This window comes from Staurois parvus, unplaced genomic scaffold (genome assembly GCF_062004578.1).
Source record: "Staurois parvus isolate SC_StPar_1 unplaced genomic scaffold, SC_StPar_1.0 ptg000159l, whole genome shotgun sequence".
Classification (NCBI taxonomy): domain Eukaryota; kingdom Metazoa; phylum Chordata; class Amphibia; order Anura; family Ranidae; genus Staurois; species Staurois parvus.
The window spans coordinates 1,921,236-1,947,882 of record NW_028317955.1 but is presented as its reverse complement, the minus strand read 5'-3'; the positions used below and the strand labels follow the sequence as shown (position 1 = coordinate 1,947,882).

General features: G+C 42.9%; 1 protein-coding gene across 2 annotated transcripts in view; it reads left to right on the top strand.

Annotated features, from left to right (window-relative positions):
• The window catches only part of C1QTNF4 (C1q and TNF related 4), a 42,047-nt gene extending 16,651 nt beyond the window's left edge, over nucleotides 1–25,396 (top strand). For both annotated transcript variants that reach the window (XM_089675823.1, XM_089675824.1), the window contains exon 2: nucleotides 23,787–25,396. In XM_089675823.1, the coding sequence (XP_089531949.1) occupies nucleotides 23,792–24,898 (1,107 nt within the window). In that variant the 5' untranslated portion in view covers nucleotides 23,787–23,791 and the 3' untranslated portion in view covers nucleotides 24,899–25,396. The remainder of the gene's footprint in view (nucleotides 1–23,786) is intronic.
• The last annotated feature ends 1,251 nt before the right edge of the window (nucleotides 25,397–26,647 follow it).

Genomic DNA, 26,647 nt, shown 5'->3' with positions numbered 1-26,647 from the left:
CCAATACTTTTGGCACTATTGCGCTGAGAGAAGTTGAAAATCATACTTTAAGAGAAAAAAGTCCCTCAGGTCAGTTAAAGACATTGCAAGAATTTTAGCTAAGTTTATGGTAGATTCTAGTCTTCTGTTCTGTTGTGGCAGCTTTAATATATCCTTTAGGGCTAGTTCACACTAGATGCAGTTTAGTGCGTTTTTTTCTGCATTAAAAATGCATGTACAGTGTTTTCCATGTATTTCAATGGCCCTAGTTCACACCAGTGCAGTCAGTTCCAGTCAGTTTCTGGTGCAGAAAAAAAAAAGTAGAACATGCTGCATTTACTCTGCACAGAATCATACTGCAACATAGCAAACTGCATCAACACCAGAACTGCAAGCAAAAATATATCCAGAATGTATCCAGAGTTCCTTTTTTTTTAGTGTGAACTGGCCCTTAGCCACTTACCCTCTGGAAGATTTACCACCTTTTCTGACCAGGTCATTTGGCGCTGGGCAATTTCAACTGATAATTGTGTGGTCATGCAACGCAGTACCCAAAACAAAATTTATGTCTTTTTTTTTCACACAAATAGAGCTTTCTTTTGGTGGTATTTGATCACCAATGGGATTTTTATTTTTTGTAATAAAAATGAAAAAAAAGACTGAAAATTAAAAAAAAAAAATTTTCTACTTTCTGTTATAAAAAATATCCAATAAACTCAAATTTAATCATAAATGTATGCCAAAATGTATACTGCTACATGTCCTTGTTAAAAAAAAGTGCATATTAATTGCTTTGTGTGAAAGTTATAGCATCTACAAACTATGGTATAGATAATGGAATTTACACAGTTTTTACTTTCTGACTGCCTATTACATTTCTTGAGGTGCTAAAGTGCCAAGGCAGTACAAACATCCCCAAATGACCCCTTTTTGGAAAGTAGACACCATAAGCTATGTGCTGAGAGGCATGTTGAGTCCATGGAAAATTTATTTTTTTCCAGAAGTTTTTGGAAAATTAAAAAAAAAAAAGACTTTTTTTTTTTTACACAAAGTAGTCATTTAAATGGTATATTGCTCACACATGCCATGGGTAGATTTGGAATTACACTTCAAAATATATTCTGCTACTTCTCCCAAGTATGGGGATACCACATAAGTGAGACAGCCAGCATCTTCAACCCCCTCCCCCCCCGGTTTTACAAACCCACCCCTGGCTTATGACTGGAGGCTGATACTAAATCAAAAGCAGAACATTGGTTGCATAAAAATATATTTCCTGTATTAATGAATAAAGTGCTGCATTAATTTGCATTTTTTGTCTCTGCCTCAAGTTCAGATTTAGGTTTTATTAACAATTGGGATAAATACAAATTCTCAGCGAAGCTGTGGATGCTCTGATAAGGACGCAGCTGTAGAAAACGCCTGGCGTTCTGGTGTGTCCTAGTTAAAACATCTGTAATTTTCCAGCAATTAAAATATCTGATATAGTAACATTCAGTGGGGACACCGCTGCTTCTGGCAACTCAAAGAGCTGAGTAAGCTGCATGAGACCTGACGGTCCTAGTTTTCTGCTACAATAAGGAGGCCAGGGAGATGTCATTAATCAGGACATGTGGCTCGTGTTGAAAAACTGTTCACTGCACCGGTCTTAGCTACAGATACATATTAAAGAAAATCTCTCATGAAAGAGACAGGGAGGCTCCCATTGCTGACGTGTCCTTCTGAAAATGCTAGCTACCTGGCTATCATATTGATTCTCTTGCTTCAATATTGTGTATCGCTGATCCAGAATGAGTATATAAGGACTTCAGACTTTCCTGACATGCATACTTTTTTCCAGATCAGTGACTCAGAAAGTATTGAAGTCAAAGGGTCATCAGAACACCTATGCTGTGCATATATATATATATATATATATATATATATATTATATAGTGTAACTCAGGGTTCCCCAAAGGGGTCAGTATTTACTCCCAGGGGTTAATGAGACTATAAAAGGGGTCAATATAATGGCAGGATGTCAAAAGGGCCCAAAAAATGTCAGCCAGGTCAATAGGCAGTAGATAAATGATGGAAAGGCATTTGGGTCAATTAATCTTTTGAGGTCTTTGCAGAGCTTTATGCAGTCCTGAAGGTGAGGTAGCTAGCAGCGAGACAATATCACCCAGGGTTGGATGGTTAGCAACCAGTGGGTTGTCTATCAGCTGCAGGGGTTGGACAAAAATATGGAAACACAACATGATTTGCAGGTGTGAAAGTGATGACATGTTTCGTGTTGATAGTGGAAGTGATGTAACATTCTTTTGCTACCGCTGTGTGATGAGATACCTAGCTAACAGGTGTGTAGCCTAACTTTTGTCTGTCACTGCATGGGCTACTAGTAATACGGAGTCATGTCAGAGCTTACTGAGCTTCAAAGAGGGCAAATTGTTGGTGCCGCTAAGCTGGTACCTCTGTAACTGAAGTTACCAATTTATTTTCTATGTTGCGAAATACAATATCAAAGGTTATGCCAGCATATACAGTTTCCGGGATAACGCCGATATGGTCAACTGACCGAAAAAGATAAGGGGACATTGCGCAGGATTGTGACCTGGAATAAGAAAGTGACTGCAGAGCTCAATCTCAGTCTTTCAAAGCCCGTGTCCACAAAAACTGTGAGGAGGAAACTCCATAAGCAAAACATTCACAGCCAAGCTGCAATTGCCAAACCCCTAGTGACCGATATAAATGCTCAGAAGACGAGAGAGTGGTGGAACACCCATAAATTGTGGACTATCAATCAATGGAAGACTGTAATATGGTCAGATGAACCGAGCTGCATACTGTTCCCAACCACCAGATGTGTTTATGTGCGGCAAACACCATCCCAAGCTTAGGACCAGGACTGTCTTGTGCCAAAGGTAAAGCATGTTGACTGCGCATCATGGTTTGGGCAGCCATATCTTGGTGTTTTGCAGGCCCCTAGAGTCATGGCCAGCATTTTTGTATAAATTTTGGCCGACCATGTGTACCCCATGGTGCAGGCATTGTTACCTGAAGACAGCGCCATTTACCAAGACGATAATGCTCCAATTCACACAGCTGGTGTTGGGAAATTGTGAACTTACGAGCATGAAGATGAAGTCTCGCACCTTCCTTGGGCACTGCAGTTACCGTACCTCAATATCATAGAGCCGCTATGATTAATTTTGGAAAACAAGGTTCGGGTTAGTTTTCCGCCTTCGGCATCTCTACAAGAGCTGGAATGATTTTTGCATGAAAATTGGTATCAGATTCCATTATTCCCCATCCAAGAGTTATATTAGTCAATTCCCAGGAGAATTCAGGCCAAAGGTGGTCCAACACCAGATTAGGTAATGATTTTGTTTGTATACCTGGTGTTTCCATAATTTTTGTCCAACCCCGGCATGTGTCCCTACTGGCCTCTTTACCATTGTGCTTTAGATGTGTTTGTGACTTTCCTCCCTCATCCTTCCAGAAGGGATATCCAGTATGTACAGTATATAGTATGTTCACTTCCCACACTGTGTGTACTTCCCCACCTCATACTCTGTTGTAGACCCATTGAATGCACCCACCGCAAACTCTTCTGTAGAGCCACTGAGTACACCTTCATCAAACTCTGTTGTAGTGCCATTAAGCACACTCAGCTCAGACTCCTTTAGAGAGATAGTGAGTACATTCATAGCAACAGAAGTGATGCAAAAAATGAACTGCTTTGCATTTACTATAATTTCAGCTTTATAAAAACCATAATGTCAGCTGTTTCTGTACCACAGTCACAAGCACTGCATTGCAGGTGCAGCACTGCTCCATTCACTTGAATGTGCATGTCAGCGCATGCCGAATGTGACAGAGGGTATCAAGGGCGGACTGACAACTCATGGGGCCCCCGGGCAATAGGGGATCATGGGGCCCCTGTGTCCTTGCCTAAACTCAAAATAGCCTATGAAAAAGATACCAGGGGCATCTCATGGGGCCCCCTACTGACCCCGGGCCCTCGGGCAGTGCCCAAGTTTCCAAATGGTCAGTCTGCCCCTGGAGGGTATAATTCGTTCCATAGCTGCAAAGCAAAGCATCATGGCCAAGGCATGTGTACATCCCTCACCACTGCCTCTACAGGGGGCGGGGGCTATCTGGGCAATAAAAATGTGGCTCAACCACATGGCTTTACTACCCCCCCAGGGGCGGACTGACCATTTAGCCACTCGGGCACTGCTCGAGGGCCCGGGGTTAGTAGGGGGCCCAATGAGATGCCCCTGGTATCTTTCATAGGCTTTTTTGGGTGTGGTTTGAGTGTGGGCGAGGACACAGGGGCCCCATGATTTCCTATTGCCCGGGGCCCCATGAGTTGTCAGTCCGCCCCTGCCCCCGCATCTCCAACCTCACATGTGCACATGTGAACGAGCTCTTACAGGGCTGGTTCACACAGCTGCCTTTGTTGGCTACAGCCCCTTTAAATGATTCCCACACAATACCATTTGTGATACCTAAACTCTCTTTCCTGGTTCAGTTTTTTTACTATGATTTATTAATTGTCAGCACTTAAAACTGTTACTATGAATTTACTGTAACAAATAGAAGTGTTTGTCAAACCCATCAAATGTCCCTCTGAGGTACTCTGAGAAATGGGCTTTTAACATGGCCTAGAAAAATGACAGCTGGATTCTAATTGGTTTTGTATTTCAAAGTTTGTTATTGATTTTCAGTAAAAGATTACATAACAGTAACAGTGAAATGAGCAATGTAACAATGCCACTACAACTGTGAATAAACATATATATATATATACACACAAACTGTATTCATTTACAAATATATCATAGCATCAACTGTGAGAGAGCCAATAGGATTTTGGGGATAGAAAGTTTAAGGAATACTTGTGCTGGAAATGCAACTTGCCTGGCTATCATGCCAATCTAGTAGCTCTGACATTTTTTAGTCGCTGACCTAAAAGATTTTTGCAGGTCAGAATGGGATGCTTGGTGTCAAAAATGCATAACAATGAGGCAATAAATATTTTCAGAATATCAGAATTGGCATCCATATACACTATACTGCCAGCCCTCTAAATCATTGGATACAGGTGTTCCAATCACCTACGGAGCCACAGGTGTATAAAAAACAGTGATGTGAAAGTGGAATACCTTCTTTTAAATTGAATAAACATACTTTTAAAGATAATGCGCAAGGTCGGTGTGCCCTCTGTTTTGTTTTTCTCTATTAGTATAAAATCAAACACCTAGGCATGCAGACTGCTTCCACAATCATTTGTGAAAGAATGGGTCGCTCTCAGGAATTCAGGCGTCGTACCGTGATAGGTTGCCACCTCTGCAATAAGTCCATCTGTGAAATTTCCTTGCTACTAAATATTCCATGGTCATTTCAGCTACGAAAAATGACAGCGGGGTCAGTGCACAGAAGTCGCCAACTGTCTGCAGAGTCAATAGCTAAAGACCTCCAAACTTGGTGTGGCCTTCAGATTACCACAACAACAGTGCGTAGAGAGCTTCATGGAATGGGTTTCCATGGCCGAGCAGCTGCCTCCAAGCTTTACATCAACAAATGCCATGCAAAGCATTGGATACAGTGGTGTAAAGCACGCCACCACTGGACTCTAGAGCAGTGGAGATGTTTTCTCTGGAGTGACCAATTCCACTTCTCTGTCTGGTAATCTGATGGACGTGTCTGGGTTTGGCAGTTGCCAGGAGAACGGTACTTGCCTGACTGCATTGTGCCAAGTGTAAAGTTTGGTGGAGGAGGGATCATAGTGTGGGGTTGTTTTTCAGGGGTTGGGCTTGGCCCCCTAGTTCTAGTGAAGATAATTCTTAAGGTGTTAGCATACCAAGACATTTTGGACAATTTCATGCTCCCAACTTTGTGGGAACAGTTTGGGGATGGCCCCTTCCTGTTCCAACATGACTGCGCACCAGTGCACAAAGCAAGGTCCATAAAGACATGGATGAGCGAGTTTGGAGTGGGATGCCGTTAAAGTTCATGTGCATGTAAAGGCAGGTGTCCCAATACTTTTGGCAATATAGTGTATATCTCATTTTATACAGTATTCCTTTAAAGTGCAGCTGCTGTTAGATTTTTGGTTTTCAGCTAGGTTACCTAGCAATGTCTAAAATCATAGCTTACATTAAAGAATAGCTGTATCTTTGGTACAAGCTCTCCTCTAAGACGTGCCCTTACCCCACTGAGGGTACCCCACCTGGTCTGATACTTACCCCTGCCCCTGTTCCAGCAATCTTCACTGGAGGCCCTGCCTAGAGCTACACAGCCTTTTTTCAGAAAGCATCGCGCCAGGTCCTCTTTATCCTGCACATGAGCACTGTAGCACCATTAATTCCCATGGAGAGCTGTACTCATGGCTGCATCCTAGGATCTTGCAAAGTAAGGTTGTCCTGTAGGAGTTATGCGGCCAAGGTACAAATGTAAAGGATGTCCTGGTAGCCATGTTTTTGAGACTAAAGCTGTGCAGCTTTGGAAGGGCCATACAGTGAAGATCACTGAAACGGGGGCAGAAGTAAGTATCAGACCAGGTGGGATGCACTCTGGGGTGAAGGTATTTCTTGAAGAACAGTTGTCCTTTAGGATGCATTCACATCTGTGCATTCCAGGACCGCGCACAGAAGCATACGTCATGCTTGCAGTGCCATTGTTAATGGCACCCCAAACACATCCAGCAGACATGCATTATTATTATTAATATACAGGATTTATATAGCGCAGGGACGGACTGACCATTTGGAAACTCGGGCACCGCCCAAGGGCCCAGAGTCAGTAGGGGGCCCCATGAGATGCCCCTGGTACCTTTTTCATAGGCTTTTTTGAGTTTGGGCAAGGACACAGGGGCCCCATGATCCCCTATTGCTCGGGGGCCCCATGAGTTGTCAGTCCGCCCCTGATATAGCGCCAACAGTTTGCTCAGTGCTTTGCAATATAACGGAAGACAATGCAGCAACAATACAGTTCAATACAAGAGGGTTAGGAGGGCCCTGCTCCTTGGAGCTTACAATCTAAGAGTATTAAAAAGCAAAGCAGGCCAAGCTCTGCTCTCTAAAAAGGTGCAAGAGCTTCTCTGGCGTGTTTATTACGCATAGGGTAGCTCATTCAAATAAATGGACTGCTCTATGCTGTCCCGCTAAAAAAGTGCAAAAAACCACGATTGCAAAATGTGAAGTGTGAATGCGGCCTTAAAGTATATGTAAAACGTCTCTTAATTGCTTCCTTTTGGCCTGTTAAAGATTAAGTTCAAAGTGTTTTGTTATATCTGTTCAATAATGTAGAGAAAAATACATATTGATCCTGTCAGAAATCTAGTGAGCTGGTAAATTCCTGTGCTGCACTGAAATTTTAAGCAGTGTTAACAGCTCTGCCTAGTTCAGAACACCACCCTCCATGTCATGGAGATGAGGAGCAGATGTTCTGTAGTCCAACACACTTCCTGTAAGAGTGACAACGCTGCAACTCCATAGTACAGTGAGAGAGCGTTGTCACCCTAGGACAGGAAGCCTGTTACTGCCAGGGTTATCAGATGAAAATGAAGGAAAAAAGAAATCTAATGCAGCCACCATATCCAAGGACTGGCTAAGTGCAATATAGTAAAATGATGTTCTTGGGTTTAGATACCCCTAAACCACAATGGTGCAAAGCACAGAGTGAGTCACTTTAATGCACACCATCCATTCTCTTCAATGCACTTGTTCAGCGTTGTATTCCACACTCCTCACCCTTCATCTTCCTGCACCTGTGTTGTACGAACGAAAAATAAATGAGTGCGCTGTACACTAAACCAATCTGACACAATAATTAAACACAATATACCAAAAATTAATATGTGCATATACAAAATGTGCAAAAAATGCATCTATAGTACTAAAGGTCCATGTACATAACATAAATTATCAAAAAGTCCCAAATCCAAACTTTCACATTGGGACTGATAATTTATATTATGTAAATGGACTTTTAGCACTTTAGATACATTTTTTGCACATTTTGTATATGCACATATTCATTTATGGTCTATTTTCGGTATATTGTGTTTAGTTACTGTGTAAGATTGGTTTAGTGTACAGCGTACTCATTTATTGTACGTTTTTTTCATTTTTCTGGTATTCAGGAAGAGAGTAGCGGCAATTCACTTTATTTATGTATTTATTATTATTATACAGGATTTATATAGCGCCAACAGTTTGCTCAGCGCTTTACAATATAACAATAGACAGAGACAATACGGCAACAATACAGTTCAATACAAGAGGGTTAGGAGCAGGGGCGGACTGACAACTCATGGGGCCCCTGGGCAATAGGGGATAATGGGGCCCCTGTGCCCTTGCCCAAACTCAAAAAAGCCTATGAAAAAGGTACCATGGGCATCTCATGGGGCCCCCTACTGACCCCGGGCCCTCAGTCATTGCCCGAGTTTCCAAGTGGTCAGTCCGCCCCTGGTTAGGAGGGCCCTGCTCCTTGGAGTTTACAATCATTTATTCATTTATTTATTCGTTGCGATGTATATTATATTTTGTCACTTTTATTATCTGTTGGGTGTAGTGCAGGTTTTCTCTTTTCACATCTGTGTTGTATACCCGGTAGAATTGATGGTCAGCTTGTTTGTGCACAGGGCAGAAAAGTCAAAGCTTTAGCCGCCAGATCTCCCCAAGCCATTCTGAAATGTATTTCATTGGCTGCCTAGGTGTCAGGATATATAGAGCACTATGCACTCCTCATGTACAATACATCTTTATTACCCAGACAGTAAAGCCCAGGTCTTGCCTATGCTAGTTTAACCAAAGAAAATATTAGGAAGCAGAATCCCTTCTGCAATAAATCTCACTGACTGCAGGTCTCAGTGGGAGAAGCTTGCTGCGTGGAGCTTGTGATCTGCCAGCAGAAATGCTCATGACCTGCACATTTTACACTGAGCTAGGCACAGCAAGTAGAGGATTAGACTTTACCTTTGGTTTCGGCAATGTCGGCCTGCCAGTCAAGCAGCAAGCTACTAATCCAAGCGATTCTGGCAGGCAGCGGAAGAGAATAGCCTCTGTCCCAGGAATCAAATGGATAAGTGGGCGATTTTTGGAAAGATGGACATATGGCGTTGGAACGCCAGCTTGGTTCTACCTCCACAGATGATGTAGAGTTGGTGATTTGCAGCATTTTGAGTTTGAGCCGGAAGATTTTATGTAAAGAAAGGCTTCAAGGTGGAAAGGAAAGGAAGAGAAGAGAACAGGAGCACCACAGCAAGACGTTAGATTTCAAACATGTTCATTCCAATAAAGTGGATCAATAGATCCAGCTAACATATTTCAGGAGCCCAGAATTTCCCCCTTCATCAGTACTTGTGTTGTATGTAGATTTGCTACAGGGAGTACAGATATTAAAACTGGTGCAAAAATTCACAGGAATGTTTTTCAGCAACTGTGGTAGCTAATAACAGCGACAGAAAAGTCATCCTGTAAATTCTTGCTTCACAGTTTTTATGTCCATCCACCCAAGAGCGATTATACAAACCTCACAAGCCAGGATGGAAAGGATCATTCTGGGTACCTGAAATGCATTAGTTGCACCTACCCATCTTGTTAAAATTACTGTAGCAGAAAAAACATTTTTAGACTGTATCCTCTTGGTGTGGCACTCCTATTCCTTCATCCTGGGTTCACACATATGCGGTGTCACAGCAAACTCAAATACACCTGCGCTTGGGGATGGACTCAGCTAGGGCTATGGCTACATCTTGGATGCCTGGAATATGCACTCCTTGCTGCCCTCAATGGACCGGGGTAGTCCAAATACACTGGATACAAAGAAAACAAACAGAGGGCGCACCGGCCTAATGCATTATCGTAAAAAAAATTTATTGAAATGATAAAATATATAGGTATCATACTGACAATTGATATAAATGTCAAAGGCACATCACAAAGAACAGCAGTGTCCAATCCACACTACATGTAAATCCGCAATGGGAACCCAGGACTTCCAACAGGCTAACGCGTTTCGAGAGCTCAGCCTCTTTCTCAGAGCCAACACACAGAAAATCTGTACCTCTCTTATATATATAATTTCTAAATGATGTTTCTGTAACTGCATGTGGGCCGTCTCTGACTTGCCCTGGGAGCGGAGACTAGCATCACATGAGCTGTTCTTACATGACATCATAAATATAAACATAAACACAACCACCAGTTGAGCAATACCAAAGTTTAATAAGTGATATAATGACCACAAATTTCATAAAAAACATAAAAAATATATACATAAAATAATAAATAAGTGTTCCTGTAGGAGCATAGAAGAATACACAAGCGTTCCTGTAAGGGCATAGAAGATCTTTTCTCATAAAGAATTATAGATGTTCAATTCCAGAGTCTAATAGCCCCCAGAATTCTCAGAAAAGAGTACATGTCACTGCCTATTGCTATCAGAGGGGATATTTACATTCCATGTGCTAAAAATAAATGTGATCAAAAATTTTTAAAAAAGTAAAGGGACAGTGTAAAAATAAAAAAAATAGGAAAATTAATAATTAATATAGAAAAATAACCCCCCCCCCCCGTGGCTCGAGCGCAAAGTAGGACACGTCGGTCCATTGTCGGTATGTAAATAGAGATTTAGACAAACATGAGAGGTATCACCGCGAATGTCAGAACAAGGGCAGTAATTCTAGCACTAGACCTCTTGTTTAAATATAAATTGTTGACCTGTAAAGGCTTTTAAAGCATTGCCTATGCATACTAAAAATGTATGTAGTTTTTCGCCATTGCTCGGGCATGCGCAGTTTTAAAGCATGTCATGTGTGGTATCTACTTACTTGGTGTAACATTCTTTTTTTATCCTTTATCAAACAATCATGCAATATTATTATTATTATTATACAGGATTTATATATTGTGTTTTGCTGCATTAAAATGTCAAAAATTTATTTTTATAGAAACATTTGCATTTGAAAAATTGCTGCGCAAATACTGTGTGACATAAAAAATTTCAACACCCATCATTTTATTCTCTAAGGCCTCCGCTTTAAGAAAATATATAATGTTTAGGGGTTCAAAGTAATTTAGTTTTTTTATGTAAGGAAAAATTGTCGGAATGTCAGAAAAGTCTTCAAGCGGTTAGAAGAATGGGTGATGTGTGGCATAAGCTTCTAATGTTGGCCCTGAAATGCCAGGATAGTTGAAGCTCCCCCCCCCCAAATGACGCCTTTTGTGAAAGTAGACATTCTGAGGTATTTGCTAAGGCATGATGAGTATTTTGCAGATCTCATTTTTTGTCACAAGTTTTTGGAATATGAAGGGACAGTGTAAAAAAAAAAAAGAAAATGAATAATTAAAATAAATAAATAAAATAACCTCCACCCCCTCCCCATGTTTCTCGCGTAAAGGAGGACGCGTCGGTCCAGTGTCAGTATGTAAACAGAGATTTAGCTACACATGTGAGGTATCACCGCGAACGTCAGAACAAGGGCAGTAATTCTAGCGCTAGACCTCTTGTTTAAATATAAATTGGTGACCTGTAAAGGCTTTTAAAGCATTGCCTATGCATACTAAAAATGTATGTCGTTTTTTGCCATTGCTCGGGAATGCGCAATTTTAAAGCATGTCATGTTTGGTATCTACTTACTCGGCGTAACATCCTTTTTTATATTTTATCAAACAATTGAGCAATATATTGTGTTTTTCTGCATTAAAATGTAAAATAAAGTGTATTTTTATAGAAACATTTGCATTTGAAAAATCGCTGCGCAAATACTGTGTGACATAAAAAATTTCAATACCCACCATTTTATTCTCTATGGCCTCTGCTTTAAGAAAATATATAATGTTTGTGGGTTCAAAGTAATTTTGTTTCTATATGTAATGAAAAATATCAGAATGTCAGGAAAGGCTTGTTCTTCAGGTGGTTAGAAGAATGGGTGATGTCTGGCATAAGTTTCTAATGTTGGCCCTGAAATGCCAGGATAGTAGAAGCACCCCCCCACCCCCCGCCCAAATGACCCCTTTTGTGAAAGTAGACATTCCGAGGTATAAGAGGCATGGTGAGTATTTTGCAGATCTCTTAAGCCACAAGTTTTTGGAAAATATGAAAAAAGAAAATGCATTTTCTTTTTCTTTTCTTTTTTTCTTTTTCAAAACCCTGTGACAAAAAATTATATCTGAAAAATACTCAAATTCCTTGGGGTGTCTATTTTTCAAAAGGGGGTGAATTTGGGGGTGTTTGTATTACCATGGCATTTTAGAGCCTCGAAAACTGGTAGTGAGGATGTGATATGAGGAAATACCGTATTTTTCGCTCCATAAGACGCACTCTTTTCCCCCCAAAAAAGGGGGGAAATGTCAGTGCGTCTTATGGAGCGAATGTAAAGCGGCCGGTCTGGTATTTCTGCCGCCACCATGTCAGAATATCGGGCCGGCTGCTCAGCTCTTCTCTCCATAAGGACCGTACCTGTTCCTCGCTCCAGCGCTGCAGTCTTCCCGCGGCGGCTTCTGTGACAGCCGGGTGCCCACTGCGCATGTGCGAGAAGTGCTGCTCTTTGTGAATGGTCTGGTGTCTTCTGGGACTTCTGGGACACATGACAGGTCCCTGAAGGCTCAGGGCCATTCACAAAGCGCAGCGTTTCTCGTGCATGCGCAGTGGGCACCCGGCTGTCACAGAAGCCGCCGCGGGAAAAGAAGGAGGACAACTCCGTGGAAGTGGGAGTGGGTACCTGTCAAATTCAGGTACCCGTTCCCCCTCCCTCCCCAAAGGTCCGCAGTCTCTGGTCATCTCCTTTACTGTCTGCAGTCTCTGGTCATCTGTACTATGTCTGCAGTCTCTGGTCATCTCCTGTACTGTGTCCGCAGTCGATGACCGTCTCCTGTACTATGTCAGCAGTCTCTTGTCATCCCCTGTACTGTGTCCGTAGTCTCTGGTCATCTCCTGTACTGTGTCCGCAGTCTCTGGTCATCTCCTGTACTGTGTCCGCAGTCTCTGGTCATCCCCTGTACTGTGTCCGCAGTCTCTGGTCATCTCCTGTACTATGTCCGCAGTCTCTGGTCATCTCCTGTGCTATTTCTGCAGTCTCTGGTCATCTCCTGTACTATGTCCGCAGTCTCTGGTCATCTCCTGTGCTGTGTCCGCAGTCTCTGGTCATCTCCTGTGCTATGTCCGCAGTCTCTGGTCATTCCCTGTACTATATCCGCAGTCTCTGGTCATCTCCTGTACTGTGTCCGCAGTCTCTGGTCATCTTCTGTACTGTGTCCGCAGTCTCTGGTCATCTCCTGTACTATGTCCGCAGTCTCTGATCATCTCCTGTACGGTGTCCGCAGTCTCTGGTCATCTCCTGTACTATGTCCGCAGTCTCTGGTCATCTCCTGTGCTATGTCCGCAGTCTCTGGTCATCTCCTGTACTATGTCCGCAGTCTCTGGTCATCTCCTGTGCTATGTCCGCAGTCTCTGGTCATTCCCTGTACTATATCCGCAGTCTCTGGTCATCTCCTGTACTGTGTCCGCAGTCTCTGGTCATCTCCTGTACTATGTCCCCAGTCTCTGGTCATCTCCTGTACTATGTCGCAGTCTCTGGTCATCCCCTGTACTATGTCCGCAGTCTCTGGTCATTTCCTGTACTGTGTCCGCAGTCTCTGGTCATTTCCTGTACAGTGTCCGCAGTCTCCGGTCATCTCCTGTACTGTGTCCGCAGTCTCCGGTCATCTCCTGTACTATGTCCGCAGTCTCCGGTCATCTCCAGTAATATGTCCGCAGTCTCTGGTCATCTCCTGTACTATGTCCGCAGTCTCTGGTCATCTCCTGTACTACGTCCGCAGTCTCTGGTCATCTGTACTATGTCCGCAGTCTCTGGTCATTCCCTGTACTGTGTCTGCAGTCTCTGGTCATCTCCTGTACTATGTCCGCAGTCTCTGGTCATTCCCTGTACTATGTCCGCAGTCTCTGGTCACATGACAGGTCCCAGAAGGCTCCGGGCCATTCACAAAGCGCAGCGTTTCTCGTGCATGCGCAGTGGGCACCAGGCTGTCACAGAAGCCGCCGCGGGAAAAGAAGGAAGGACAACTCCGTGGAAGTGGGTACCTGTCAAATTCAAGTACCCGTTCCCCCTCCCTCCCCAAAGGTTCGCAGTCTCTGGTCTTCTCCTTTACTGTCTGCAGTCTCTGGTCATCTGTACTATGTCCGCAGTCTCTGGTCATTCCCTGTACTATGTCTGCAGTCTCTGGTCATCTCCTGTACTGTGTCCGCAGTCGATGACCATCTCCTGTACTATGTCCGCAGTCTCTGGTCATCCCCTGTACTGTGTCCGCAGTCTCTGGTCATCTCCTGTACTGTGTCCGCAGTCTCTGGTCATCTCCTGTACTGTGTCCGCAGTCTCTGGTCATCCCCTGTACTATGTCCGCAGTCTCTGGTCATCTCCTGTACTACGTCCGCAGTCTCTGGTCATCTCCTGTACTGTGTCCGCAGTCTCTGGCCATCTCCTGTACTGTGTCCACAGTCTCTGGTCACCTCCTGTACTGTGTCTGCAGTCTCTGGTCATCTCCTGTACTGTGTCCGCAGTCTCTGGCCATCTCCTGTACTGTGTCCACAGTCTCTGGTCATCCCCTGTACTGTGTCTGCAGTCCATTGGTTCAGAATATTTTTTTCTTGTTTTTCTCCTCTAAAACCTAGGCGCATCTTATGGTCAGGTGCGTCTTATGGAGCGAAAAATACGGTATGTCCTTTGAAAGCCTGAAGGTGGTCATTAGATTTTGAGGGCCTGTATGTGGATAGGTTGGCAAAGTCTCTCACATGAGGTATCCCCATACTCGGGAGAAGTAGCAGAATGTGTTTTGGGGATTTTTACACATATACCCATGGCATGTGTGAACAATATGTCATTTAAGTGACAATTTTGTGTTAAAAAAAATGGTAGTTTTTCCCAAAATTTTTAGTAAAAAATAAAATCTTCCATGAATTCCACACGCCTCTCAGCAAATTCCTTGGGGTGTTTTTTTACCAAAAAGGGGTCATTTGGTTTTTGTACTGCCCTGGCATTTAGCACCTCAAGAAATGTGATAGGCAGTCAGAAAAGTAAAAGTTGTGTAAATTCCAGTATATATACAGTACCATAGTTTGTAGACGCTATACCGTTCACACAAACCAATTAATATACATGTTTTGAAATTTTTTTGACCAAAATCATGTAGCAGAATACATTTTGGCCTAAATGTATGACTAAATTTTAGTTTATTGAATGTTTGTTATAACAGAAAGTAGAAAATGTTTTTTTTCTATTATCTATTCGTTTATATCACAAAAGATAAAAATACCAGTGGTGATCAAATACCACCAAAAGAAAGTTCTATTTGTGTGAAAAAGGACATAAATTCTGTTTGGGTACAGTGTTGCATGACCGTGCAATTACCTGTTGAAATAGCACAGTGCCGAATAGCAAAAGATGGCCTGGCCAGGAAGCTGGATAACCTTCCAAAGCTGAAGTGGTTAAACCTACTTAAAAATCTTGATTTCTTGGGCAATTTTTTTTTGAAAAATTCATTTACACTTAGCAAACACATGCAACCGAAAAATTTGACAGTGTCTCTGCTGGACTTTGATAAGTTTTATCTTCCCAAAGAAAAATCTCCCACTCTTCGCAATCACACCTTATTCATGTCATCAGTTTTCAGCAGCACCTAGATTTGTGAGCAACTATTTTCAGGGATGAATCACACAAAGGACAAAATTAGAACCAAATTATTCGATGAGCACCTTGAGAAGTCATTGAGAATTGCTACTACAGCCATCCAACCAGATGCTGATGTGTTAGTTTATCAAAAATACTGTCAAATATTGCACTAGTTTTATGTTGCCCTACTTTTACTTTTATAATAAAAAATATTACAACAAAGTGAAGTTTTATTACTCAGATAGGTACACTGTGATCTGTGATCGTTAACTTGTGATCTGCCCGACATTTTCTGCTCATCAGCTATGCCTATTGTTAGTGTATGTTATCTGCGGCCCAAGACAATTCCTCTTCTTCCAATGGAGCCCAGGAAAGTCCAAAGGTTGGACACTCCTGGTGTAGAGATTTCTTCTCACTTGATGTATTTTTAGGACAAGAAATTAAGGGAAATTTCCCCAAGAGACACAGAGCAAAATGAATAAATAAACAGAGAGGGCCAGGGGCGGACTGAAAACTCATGGGGCCCCCGGGATAGTGGGGATCATGGGGCCCCTGTGTCCTTGCCCAAACCCAAAAAAGCCTATGAAAAAGGTACCAGGGGCATCTCATGGGGCCCCCTACTGACCCCGGGCACTTGGGCAGTGCCCGAGTTTCCAAATGGTCAGTCCGCCCCTGGAGAGGGCTTAACCCAATTACTGCCAGGTCCATACGTCGTACAGACCTGATAGGGGGGGTTTATGCACAATCCAGTGGCTGCAGCCACCAGGATTGTATATAATACTGACGGGAAGACTCCTGCCTGTCAGGTGGAAGCAGTCAGGCAGCTTCGCTGCCACCCGATCGCTTCCACAGCCCCCAGTACCACCGACCCCCCCCCATGCATGCACTCCTGCCATGTATCCGAGCCCTGATTGCCCATCTGTGGGCCAGTGGAGCACCATGGAGATGGTGGATGGAGGGGAGAGAGGAGAATGCTCTCCCCTGCCCTTCTTTTTGTGACCAGGAAGGCGATGTGTGTGACGTCACTTCCGGCTCACTGCTGTCACTTTCCCTGCTAGCACAGCCGAGAAGCAATGTATTACAATGCAGTCTGCATTGCAACACGTTGAATAGGGGCCAGAGGAGACATGCAGGGTCTTTTAGACCGTGCATGTCTCAATGAAGAGAACTGGTCACCTAAAAATCATCACATGGGGACACATAGGAGAAAAGAAAAAGTTAAGTAAAAAACTTTTTTTTTAAATTGCAAAAAAATAAAGTTACACCCAAGCACATAACATACCCTCCAAAAACTGTTGAGTCCCCCCCTCCACCCCCACATATATGCACTTACGAACGTACATACAAACTGTATATCTTTGCAGCAAAAGCTACTATAATTGATACCATTACTTCAATATGGCTTTCTCTGCAAGCTCGATTGGCTTTTAAGGAATCCACAGTCTCATTATTTCCTTTCTGATTCTCATTTAATGAATGAGAACATTCACTGTCCATAAATAATGATGGTCTGCCAAGTGGTAAGAAGAAGAAGCCATTGAGATGTGTGATCTAATCCCTGAATGAGGATATTCTCTCCTGAATGGCAGGAATCCTCATGGCTGGAAGAAAGGATATGTAATGGTATCCAGGCTCGGAAAAGACTGGAAAAGCTGTTCTCTTTGAGATCCTGAACATATTTTTCTGGCACTTCTCTTTTTCCCTGCAATATAAGACACCCCTCCAGTCTGTGGTTGCCTTGGAGACACGCTGCACCCCCTTCTGGGTTCACTCCGAAGACTGCCGCTGACTGCCACTCATGGGAATGTGAAGTCTTTGATCACAGATCTTCAAGTCGTGGAGCTAAGCACTCTCACGAGTCATGATCACAATACAAATGAATGTGATTAGACTGAGAATCACTCAGGGGAGAGATACAGTCATGCAGATTATTGTTGATTACAGAAATGTTGAAGAGCAGCTCCAGCCTCCAGGGTTATGGGTATACCTTATTTAGGTGGAGCATAGGAAGGCTTGATCTGTCACTGGGCTGTCAGTGATGTTATGGAATCCCAACATTGAGATCTCTACCACCCCCCAAACAGAGTTGCATCAGACCAAGATTGGCTAAAAATAAATCTGCATATACTCTAAGCTGTAATTTCTCAACTTTTTTCCCCTAGAAGAACACCTGAAAAAATGTTCAGGTCTCGGGGAATCTCTGCTAAAACCAATTCATCAGGGATCAATAGGATAAATGCCTCTTACATTTGTGACCATTGGAAAGAATGCCTCCCTTACAGGCAGCTAAAATGATCACTGGTGTCATCCAGCTGGCTCTGCCAAATGGCATTAGTTCCAAGAACGATGCATGCGAGGTCAATCAGCCACAACTCAATGAACCTCTAATGTTCTCTGGAGGAACCCTGGCTGAGAATGGCTACTCTAAAGCCTGGTACACACAGTACGTTTTTTTGGGGCTGAACAAATTAAAACTGAGGAGCTTGCGTGGAGATCTCTGTATGAACGATGCAACGTTAGTACAGCGATCTCCCCACTGAGCTATTGTGTCCTGACAGAGGGACCACCAGTCCCCCCTGCGCAAGAATACGCCGGTCAGCGCTCACAGCCATTGGTTTAGAGCGCTGAACGGATGCAGATTTTGCAGCAAGCTCATTTGACAGAAGCGAGCCCTGAGATCAGCTTCTGTCAAACAAGGACCTGTACACATGGGCTGAAACGTGGAGGTATCTACTGTACCGGTTGATTTAGGATGTTACTCAGTTCGTGTGTATAGGGCTTAAAGGGTAACTAGACTTTTGTGGGGAGAAAAAAAAAAAATATATATATATATATAGTGTATACAACTGTGTTGGAAGTCATATTGTAATTGAATATTAAAAATTACCTTTTCTTTTCAATCTGCAGCACTGTAATTTTCTATAAACTGTAATGCATTATGGCTACCTGGTGGTGCTCTGTACACAGATGGTGTATAGAACGCCCCCCAGAAATGTCATTTCCTGCTTGTGTGATTGGCTCATTGATTTTCCTAGCAGTCTGCACTAAGATACAAGTCAGATTTTTGGCATCCCCTGCAACAAAAATATACTTTCGGTGTGATATTCCCGTAGGGAAATCCTGTCTAAAAAGATGCAGACCTTGCAATTTTCCTCATTAGAGCAGGTGCAGCAGATGATTGATAATTACATATAAAATCACTCCCATACAGATTCACTCAGTACATGGACACAGGCAAACAGCTAGTTAACCACTTCCCAACCACCCACCTGCAATGTACTGCGGACGGGCGGCAGCTACAGGCAAAACGAAGTATGGGTATGTGACGTCACTCTGGCTGTACTAACACAGGGGGGCGCAGCACTCCCCACCCACAACCACTGTGTCTGGTGAATGAAGATCCCGATGAATGGGATCCAATGATCATGTGATCGCTATGTGGTCACATGATCACAATGTTAGCAAAGCTGTTATGAATCAATCTGATACATAACAGCTGTGCTTCTCTTCTTGGTGAGCTAATTGGCCCAAAGCTCTCACATGATACATGAGGCCAATCACAGCGCCCTATACAATGTGACCAGCACCAGCCAATCATAGATCACTATTATTTTAAACTGTCATGAACTTAACTCAAGCAAACTTAAGCAAAGTGTAATAAATAAATATAAAATCTCTGATCAAACCCCCCCCAGAGTAGTACACTGTTACTATGGTAACAGTGTACTACTCTGATAAAAGTATTTAAGGAAAAAAAAGTAAAAAAAATTAATATAAATAAAATAAAAAAATACAGTATTAATAAAAGAAAAAAAAAGTTTAAGGGTTTTTTTCTTTTTAACTACTTGCTGACCACTTGCCTGCATTGTGTGGGCGAGCAGCGGCTTAGCTGTGCTTAGCCAAAGAGCAACAGGGCAGTGTAAGCAGCCCTAAGGCTAGGTTCACACCTATGCAATTTGTGTTTGATCCGTTTCTGCAGTGCTTTTTGCGATGCGTTTTGCGTTTTTGCACATGCTTTTTCGCCGCTTTTTTTTTCTTGTTGCTAGGCAGATTAAAACACAGCAAAAACACACTACATGCTTTCCTGCAGCATCTCCATTGAAGTCTATAGAACCAAAAACGAAACTTTTTGTGTTTAAAAGAGTCCCTGACCACAAAAAACGCATCGGGTGAAAATGCGGAGATGTGAAGGTATCCCATAGGAAATCATGTTAAATGGACTGTAGTGCGTTTCTGCAAAATGATGCGGAAAACGCTTAGGTGTGAACCTGGACTTAGGCTAGATTTACATTTGAATTTCTTCAAGCATTTTTTTTTCTTGTAAAATTCTAATTATTAGAAATTTTTCAGAAAACATACAAATTAACCAGAAAAAACAAGCTATGGGCACGGCCAACAATCCTGGTAGTCATCCAATTACACAATAAAAATAATAAATACAAAATACAAAAGAGAGGAGAAACATGCCCGTGTTGTACAGTGAACGTCAGTATACATAGACATTCAGGAGAAATAAGACACCCCCCTACCCAAAAACACATCCATTCTACAGGTTACAAAGACACTCTCTCCATGCCATTTCAATAGGTAAAGGAATTGCTGTCACATAGTCTAGGAACAGGAATTTACTGGCCAACAAGACCGCTAATCAATGTACATGAACAATCCAATATAATTTTTATGTGAACCAAAGTGCAGTGCTCCAATCTGCCACTGAAAGCGGGGAAGCAACCCAGCCGCCCCAGACTTTATCAAGTTTACGGGGTACCCCTCTATTAGCATAAGTGGCCTTATATAACAAGAGGGTCTTATGTATAAGAGCTTTCCAAGCTGCAACAGTTGGAGCCTTGGGTTTCTTCCAGGACAGTACAATGAGTTTACGTAGATAACAGAAAAGGAGAGTGAGAAAAGAATGAATGGCCTTAGTGGGGGCCAAGTCATCCACCAAACTCAGGAGTTAATGTCGCACACACAGAGTAAGGGGTATGCTGTAAGTCGGACAGGGTGCGGGATTGAGAGGATGTGGTATCTTCAACCTCAGAAATGCAGGTGTGCACGGTGCCCAGGCGGCCCCCAATCTTGTCCAGGTCTTTTCTGATAAGCCCACATCTAATGCCAAAGAGTCTATCTTGAACATGAGGGACAATTTATTTGCCTCTATGGCTGCCAGGATAGTAGATGCAGCAGAATCCCCAGGTAGGGCCTCAACAGGAGAGCGGGACACATTCCTTGGCTCAGCATCTCCGTCCATTATGTCCCTACAGGCAGTCTGCACCGCCACTGAGTGTCCGGCCGTCACATGTGTAGGCGAGATGGCCTTGTCACGTGTAGTAGGAGGGGAGCTCCGAACCCAAGTACAGGGGTATTTCTTTGCCGGTGTCTTCTGGGGCGGCATGGGCAAAGAGGGCTCAGGTCCCCAGGCAGAGCGGAGTGGTCAGCTGAGCAGGATGACAGCTAGGTATTCCCCCCTAGGCAGGATAAACAAGCAGGATAGTCGAAACCTCCGGAGAACACGTCCACGCTGCTTCAAGCATTTTTGGAGCAGTTTTTAAGTGTTTTGCAGGCTTGAGCCAATGAAAAGCTTGTTGCTAGAAGAAAAGAGGTAACAAAATGCACTTTGCACATTTTTTTTTCAGGAGGTTTATAAGGTCCAAAAACGCACGACTGCCCTAAAGAAGCTCATGTATTTTTTCAAGCAACAAACTTCAAGTGACATGACACTCGTGTGTATGGGCAAGGTTGGATATAGTGCTGAGCATTAAAAACTAAATCAGCTACATACAATTCAGGGGCATCAGAACAAAAAATATGCAAAGATTTACAGTTCATTTTTTTTTTAGGTTTTGTTCACACCTGCAGTGGATGGGCAGTAAACAGGTGATTTTACTGCCTACTGGCTAGTTAATATAGCTAGCCAACATGTTTGTATACATTACAGAAGCATGGCAAATTTTATACAGCATGTCACAATTGGCAATGGGTTGCAACCTGCAAACCATTAAAGTCAATGGAACAGCTCTGCAAACCTATCTAAGGCACACAGTTGTGGCGAGGTCTAGCAGAATTTGTATGTAAAACCCTCTTTGGGGTCAAAAAATGGGTGTTCAGAAGCTGGCATATCACCTCCTATACATTTGTCAACCCGCTCTAAACCATCTCTCAAAAGCGATTCTATGCAGATGTGTTTGAAAACCTAATGCACCTGTTAAAGAGCCAAAGAAAGCAGCCACAATTTAAGTACAAAAGCCTGTCTCCTGCCAGCATGCTTTGGAGAAGGACACTTTTTCTGTGTGTGAAAGCAGTGGTGTCTCTGCAGAGATCTGGCATGTACCCTGCTGGGTCAGCCCTATAGTTCTGCAATCAGTAAAGCTCATGCTCCCTAGTGATTGGAAAGTTCTGACTCAGCATGGAAGTGCCACAACTCTGCACAAATTTAATTTGGGTACAGCATTGCCTGACCGCACAGTTACCGGTAAAAGTAGTGCAGTGCTGTATAGCAAAAAATGGCCTTCCACAGATATAATAACCTAAGACTGAATATTCAGGCATCAGCTTAGTTGTGGCTTTGCGAATGGTTCTCATCAGTGTAACCTGAAGATATTATCCAAGCAAATCTGTCACCATTTGTTATGTATTTTCCTCAGTATTTGCTGCCTCTCGTTAACAGAAAAAATAAACCTAAAAAATTAATTGTTAAAGCTGAACACTGAGAAGATATAAAAGACACAAACAAACCCTGTAACCATAAATGCATTCAAAATATTTTCTTTAAATGCAAGCGGTGTAATCACCTGCATATGCACTTTGCATCAGCTTCTTGCAGTCCCTGTACTTGGAGCATGAAAGGAAGAAGCAGTTCAAGGAGCCAATCAGTTCATATGCTGATAAGAACATACTGATAGGAGGAGAAATCCAAGTAGGAGAGATGAGCTCATCATTGTACATGAAGGGACAGGTCAAGGGTGCCCTGGGCTCAGAGGAAGTGAGTTAAATTATGCTGGTCATCAGCCTGAAGACATGTAGTGGCAGAAAAAAGTACTGTATGGGAAATCTCTTGATTGAAGATAAATATTGCAGCAAATCTTCTTTTTTAAATATATATTTTAATGGGTTATTCATTTTTATCTTATTTTTGGTTGGAGTTCTGTTTGATGGATGTTAGGGTTCATTCATTAATTTTCCCTGAATGTTATTATATATCATCCTTAAGGTGTTACTAAACCCAGGACCCTCCATTCACTATATATGGTCTCCCCGTACCCTGCATTCACTATATCTGGTCTCCCAGGACCCTGCATTCACTATATCTGGTCTCCCCGGACCCTGCATTCACTATATCTGGTCTCCCAGGACCCTGCATTCACTATATCTGGTCTCCCCAGACCCTGCATTCACTATATCTGGTCTCCCCAGACCATGCATTCACTATATCCGGTCTCCCAGGACCCTGCATTTACTATATCCGGTCTCCCAGGACCCTGCATTCACTAGATCTGGTTTCCCAGGACCCTGCATTCACTATATCTGGTCTCCCAGGACCCTGCATTCACTATATCTGGTCTCCCACAGTACACAGAACATGGAAATGAAATTATTTTAGTAAATAGACACCTTTTGTCATCAGCAGTATATAGCAGTCTTTTGACTTCTATCAGTGTTGGGCTGAGCACTGGATACTCGTGTAGGATGAGTTTTCATTCTCCTCTGACTGTCCTATGAGGCTGCATGACCCCTGACCGTTTGTCCAGACAGCACTGATTGGCCCTGTGCTGTTCACATGCACTCTCCCTCCAAATAAAAACTCTCTAGCAATACACAAACTGAGCATGTGAAGACTTGCCACTGCTGCTCTGTACTATGGCAGATGGACTGGGGACAATAAAAGAAGGGGAGGATCAGAGAAGACAGGATCAAACAGCCTTTTTACACAATGCGGAGGATTAACCCCTTAGGTTCCACAGTGAGTATAACAACCATGCTTTCCTGCCTATACAGACTGAATTTACTGCTGTGGGTTTAGTAACACTTTAAGCAAAATTAATTCCTGCAGCAGATATAGTAGCTTTTCTGACAACTCAAATTGGGTTGTAGTCACTTTATTTTTGTGCATAGAAAATGTGACTTTTTTATGTTTGTTTCTTTCCCTTAGGCAGAATGCTTTCCTTTGGCACTTACTTCGGTCTGATGGCTCAGCTACTTCTCCTCTCTCCTTTGGCCCTGGGAACCGATTTCCGCTCAGCTTTCTCTGTTGCCCGTACAAGCAGCATGGAAGGGGGCCCTGAAATGGTCATCACCTTCGACAAGGTTTATGTAAACATTGGGGGGGACTTTGACCCAAAGGCTGGCATTTTCCGATGCCGCATTCCTGGGGCTTACTACTTCTCCTTCACTGTTGGGAAGTTCCCCAAGAAGAACCTGTCAGTAATGTTGATGAAGAACAAGAATGAGGTCCAGGTTATTGCTTATGATGAACATCACCACAAAGAGCGCAAAGTTGCCAGTCAAAGTGCAATGTTACAGTTGGATTATGGAGACACGGTTTGGCTTCGGCTGCATGGAGATCCAAAATATGCCCTTTACAGCAATGTCGGGCCTTATACAACCTTCAACGGCTATTTAATCTACCCAGATACATCTTATTATTTCCAGAGCGGTAGTGACAACTACAGGCTGCAAGATTCACAAAACATGGTGACATCTCGAGAGACTTCCTCAGAGCACAATGAAGTCTACAACAAGAATGCAATGGCAGCTGACCAACCTACAGTAAACAGAGATCCTCGGTCGGCCTTTTCAGTTGCCCGTACCAAAAGCCTCATTGGATCTGATGAAGAAAAGACACAGCATCTGCCAATCACTTTTGACACAGAGTTTGTCAACATTGGAAGTGATTTCAATTTGTCTTCTGGGGAATTTTGGTGCCGTGTGGCGGGGGCCTATTATTTCTCTTTCACCATAGGAAAAATGCCCTACAAAACCATGTCCGTCAAGTTGATGAAAAACCAGAATGAGGTTCAGGCAATGATTTATGATGACAGTCACTCAAAAAAGCGAGAGATGCAAAGCCAAAGCATCATGTTGTCTCTACAGTCTGGAGACACAGTGTGGCTTTACAGCCACAGGCATGAAGGGTATGGCGCCTACAGCAACCATGGAAAGTACATTACATTCACTGGTTTTCTGGTTTACCCAGAATTAGCTCCCAAACAGCCAACGCCTGAAACAAGGCAAAAGTCAGAAATTGTTCTTACTGAAATTTAATAGCTACTGCCACAGTAACTGACCTTTATGTGGCTGATTTGACAGTAGAGGAACTAGGCACATGCTTAGCAGTGCCACAAAAAAAACAAACCTTTAACTAAGACTAACTTCATCCACTTTTCCCCGTGATACACGTACATGCTTATCACACTACTCATTTTGTTACAGGTCCATTTAAAGTAACACAGTCCATTTTGTCCTTGGCCATGACAGTAGCTAGATGCAATTTCACAATATCATTTCTCTCCCGAACATGAGCTGTAAGCAGATGACCCATATGTAGTTTTTTTACCTGATATGAAGAAAACAAACTTCTGTAACTTAAAAGTTACTTCGATAATGAATGTTATAGAAATGAATAGAATAGATCAAACGTATAGCTGACCAGGTAGTCTAAACATTTCTGTTTCATTGGTTAAGTGTATGTATAATCAAAGCTTTCTATGTCATGCAAAATGTCAAGTGAACAAAAAAAAAACTTTCCTAAACTGAACAAAATTCTCCTTTTTTTGAGTCACATCTGCTCCTCCTCACAGACACTGCAGCTCACAGTGGGAGGGTTTTAGCAACAGAAGCTATAATGTCAATTCAAATGCAGGACTAGGTACAGCCGGATGACACGCTATAGACTTGAGAAAATCAGTGGCATTGAGGACAGCCATGCAACAATTTTTCTTCCTACTACAGTGCAAGCAGCCATAACCTGCATGAGAGTGGCAACTATGCTCTGAATTCAGGAGCAGTGCAGCATCATTGTCATGCCATCACAGAAAGCTGCATTAGGTGGACTCCACTGGCGTGATTAACAGGTATTTGTGGAACTTTGCAAGAAAAACAGTAGGCCCAGATTTACATATAATTAAAGGATACGTTCACCTTTGAATAAATAAATGCACTTTTATTTTTTGCAGGTAAAAAAAAAAAATGTACATTTATTTATTTATTTTTATAATAAGAGCCTGTAAAGCATTGCACCCACAATCAGCAGATTGCAGGTGAAATCTCAGGCTCCTGCAGACTCTCAGCATAGTTATCTACCCATACCTCATACAGATAGGCAGTTACCTGGAAGTAATAAGAATTAATGGACTACCTGTGCACTCACCAGAGCCTTGGTAGTTCATTGAGAACTACGAGCCGTCAGCAGCAATGCCTATGGAACTTGTAGGCATTCATTCACCGGAAACTGTGTGGATGGAGCCCTGCATGGCCACTCTCTTTTCAAACAGCGGATTCAACTTGACAGGGATTCAAATCCAACTCTAATATGGCTATACACTATTTGTATGTGTTGGTTATATGCAGGGGCAGACTGACCATTCGGGTGCTCGGGCACTGCCCGAGGGCCCAGGGTCAGTAGGGGGCCCCATGAGATGCCCCTGGTACCTTTCATAGGCTTTTTTGGGTGTGGTTTGAGTGTGGGCGAGGGCACAGGGACCCCATGATCCCCTCTTATCCGGGGGCCCCATGAGTTGCCAGTCCGCCCCTGGTTATATGATTCCATAAAGTGAATGACAGAGGAATATTGATTTATAGGTACAGCATATAATGATCACACAGAAGACAGTGTATTGGGACTTATTTATCAAAAGGATACCCAATTCTGTCACCCCAGTATTTGTACACACTGTACTTGTAGAATTAAATAAATATTAATGCTGACACTGTCAAATTCTCATAAAAAAAAGCTAAATGGCTATCACTCTAATCCAGTGCCTTTTAATAGTTACTGATCAGGAGATCTTACTT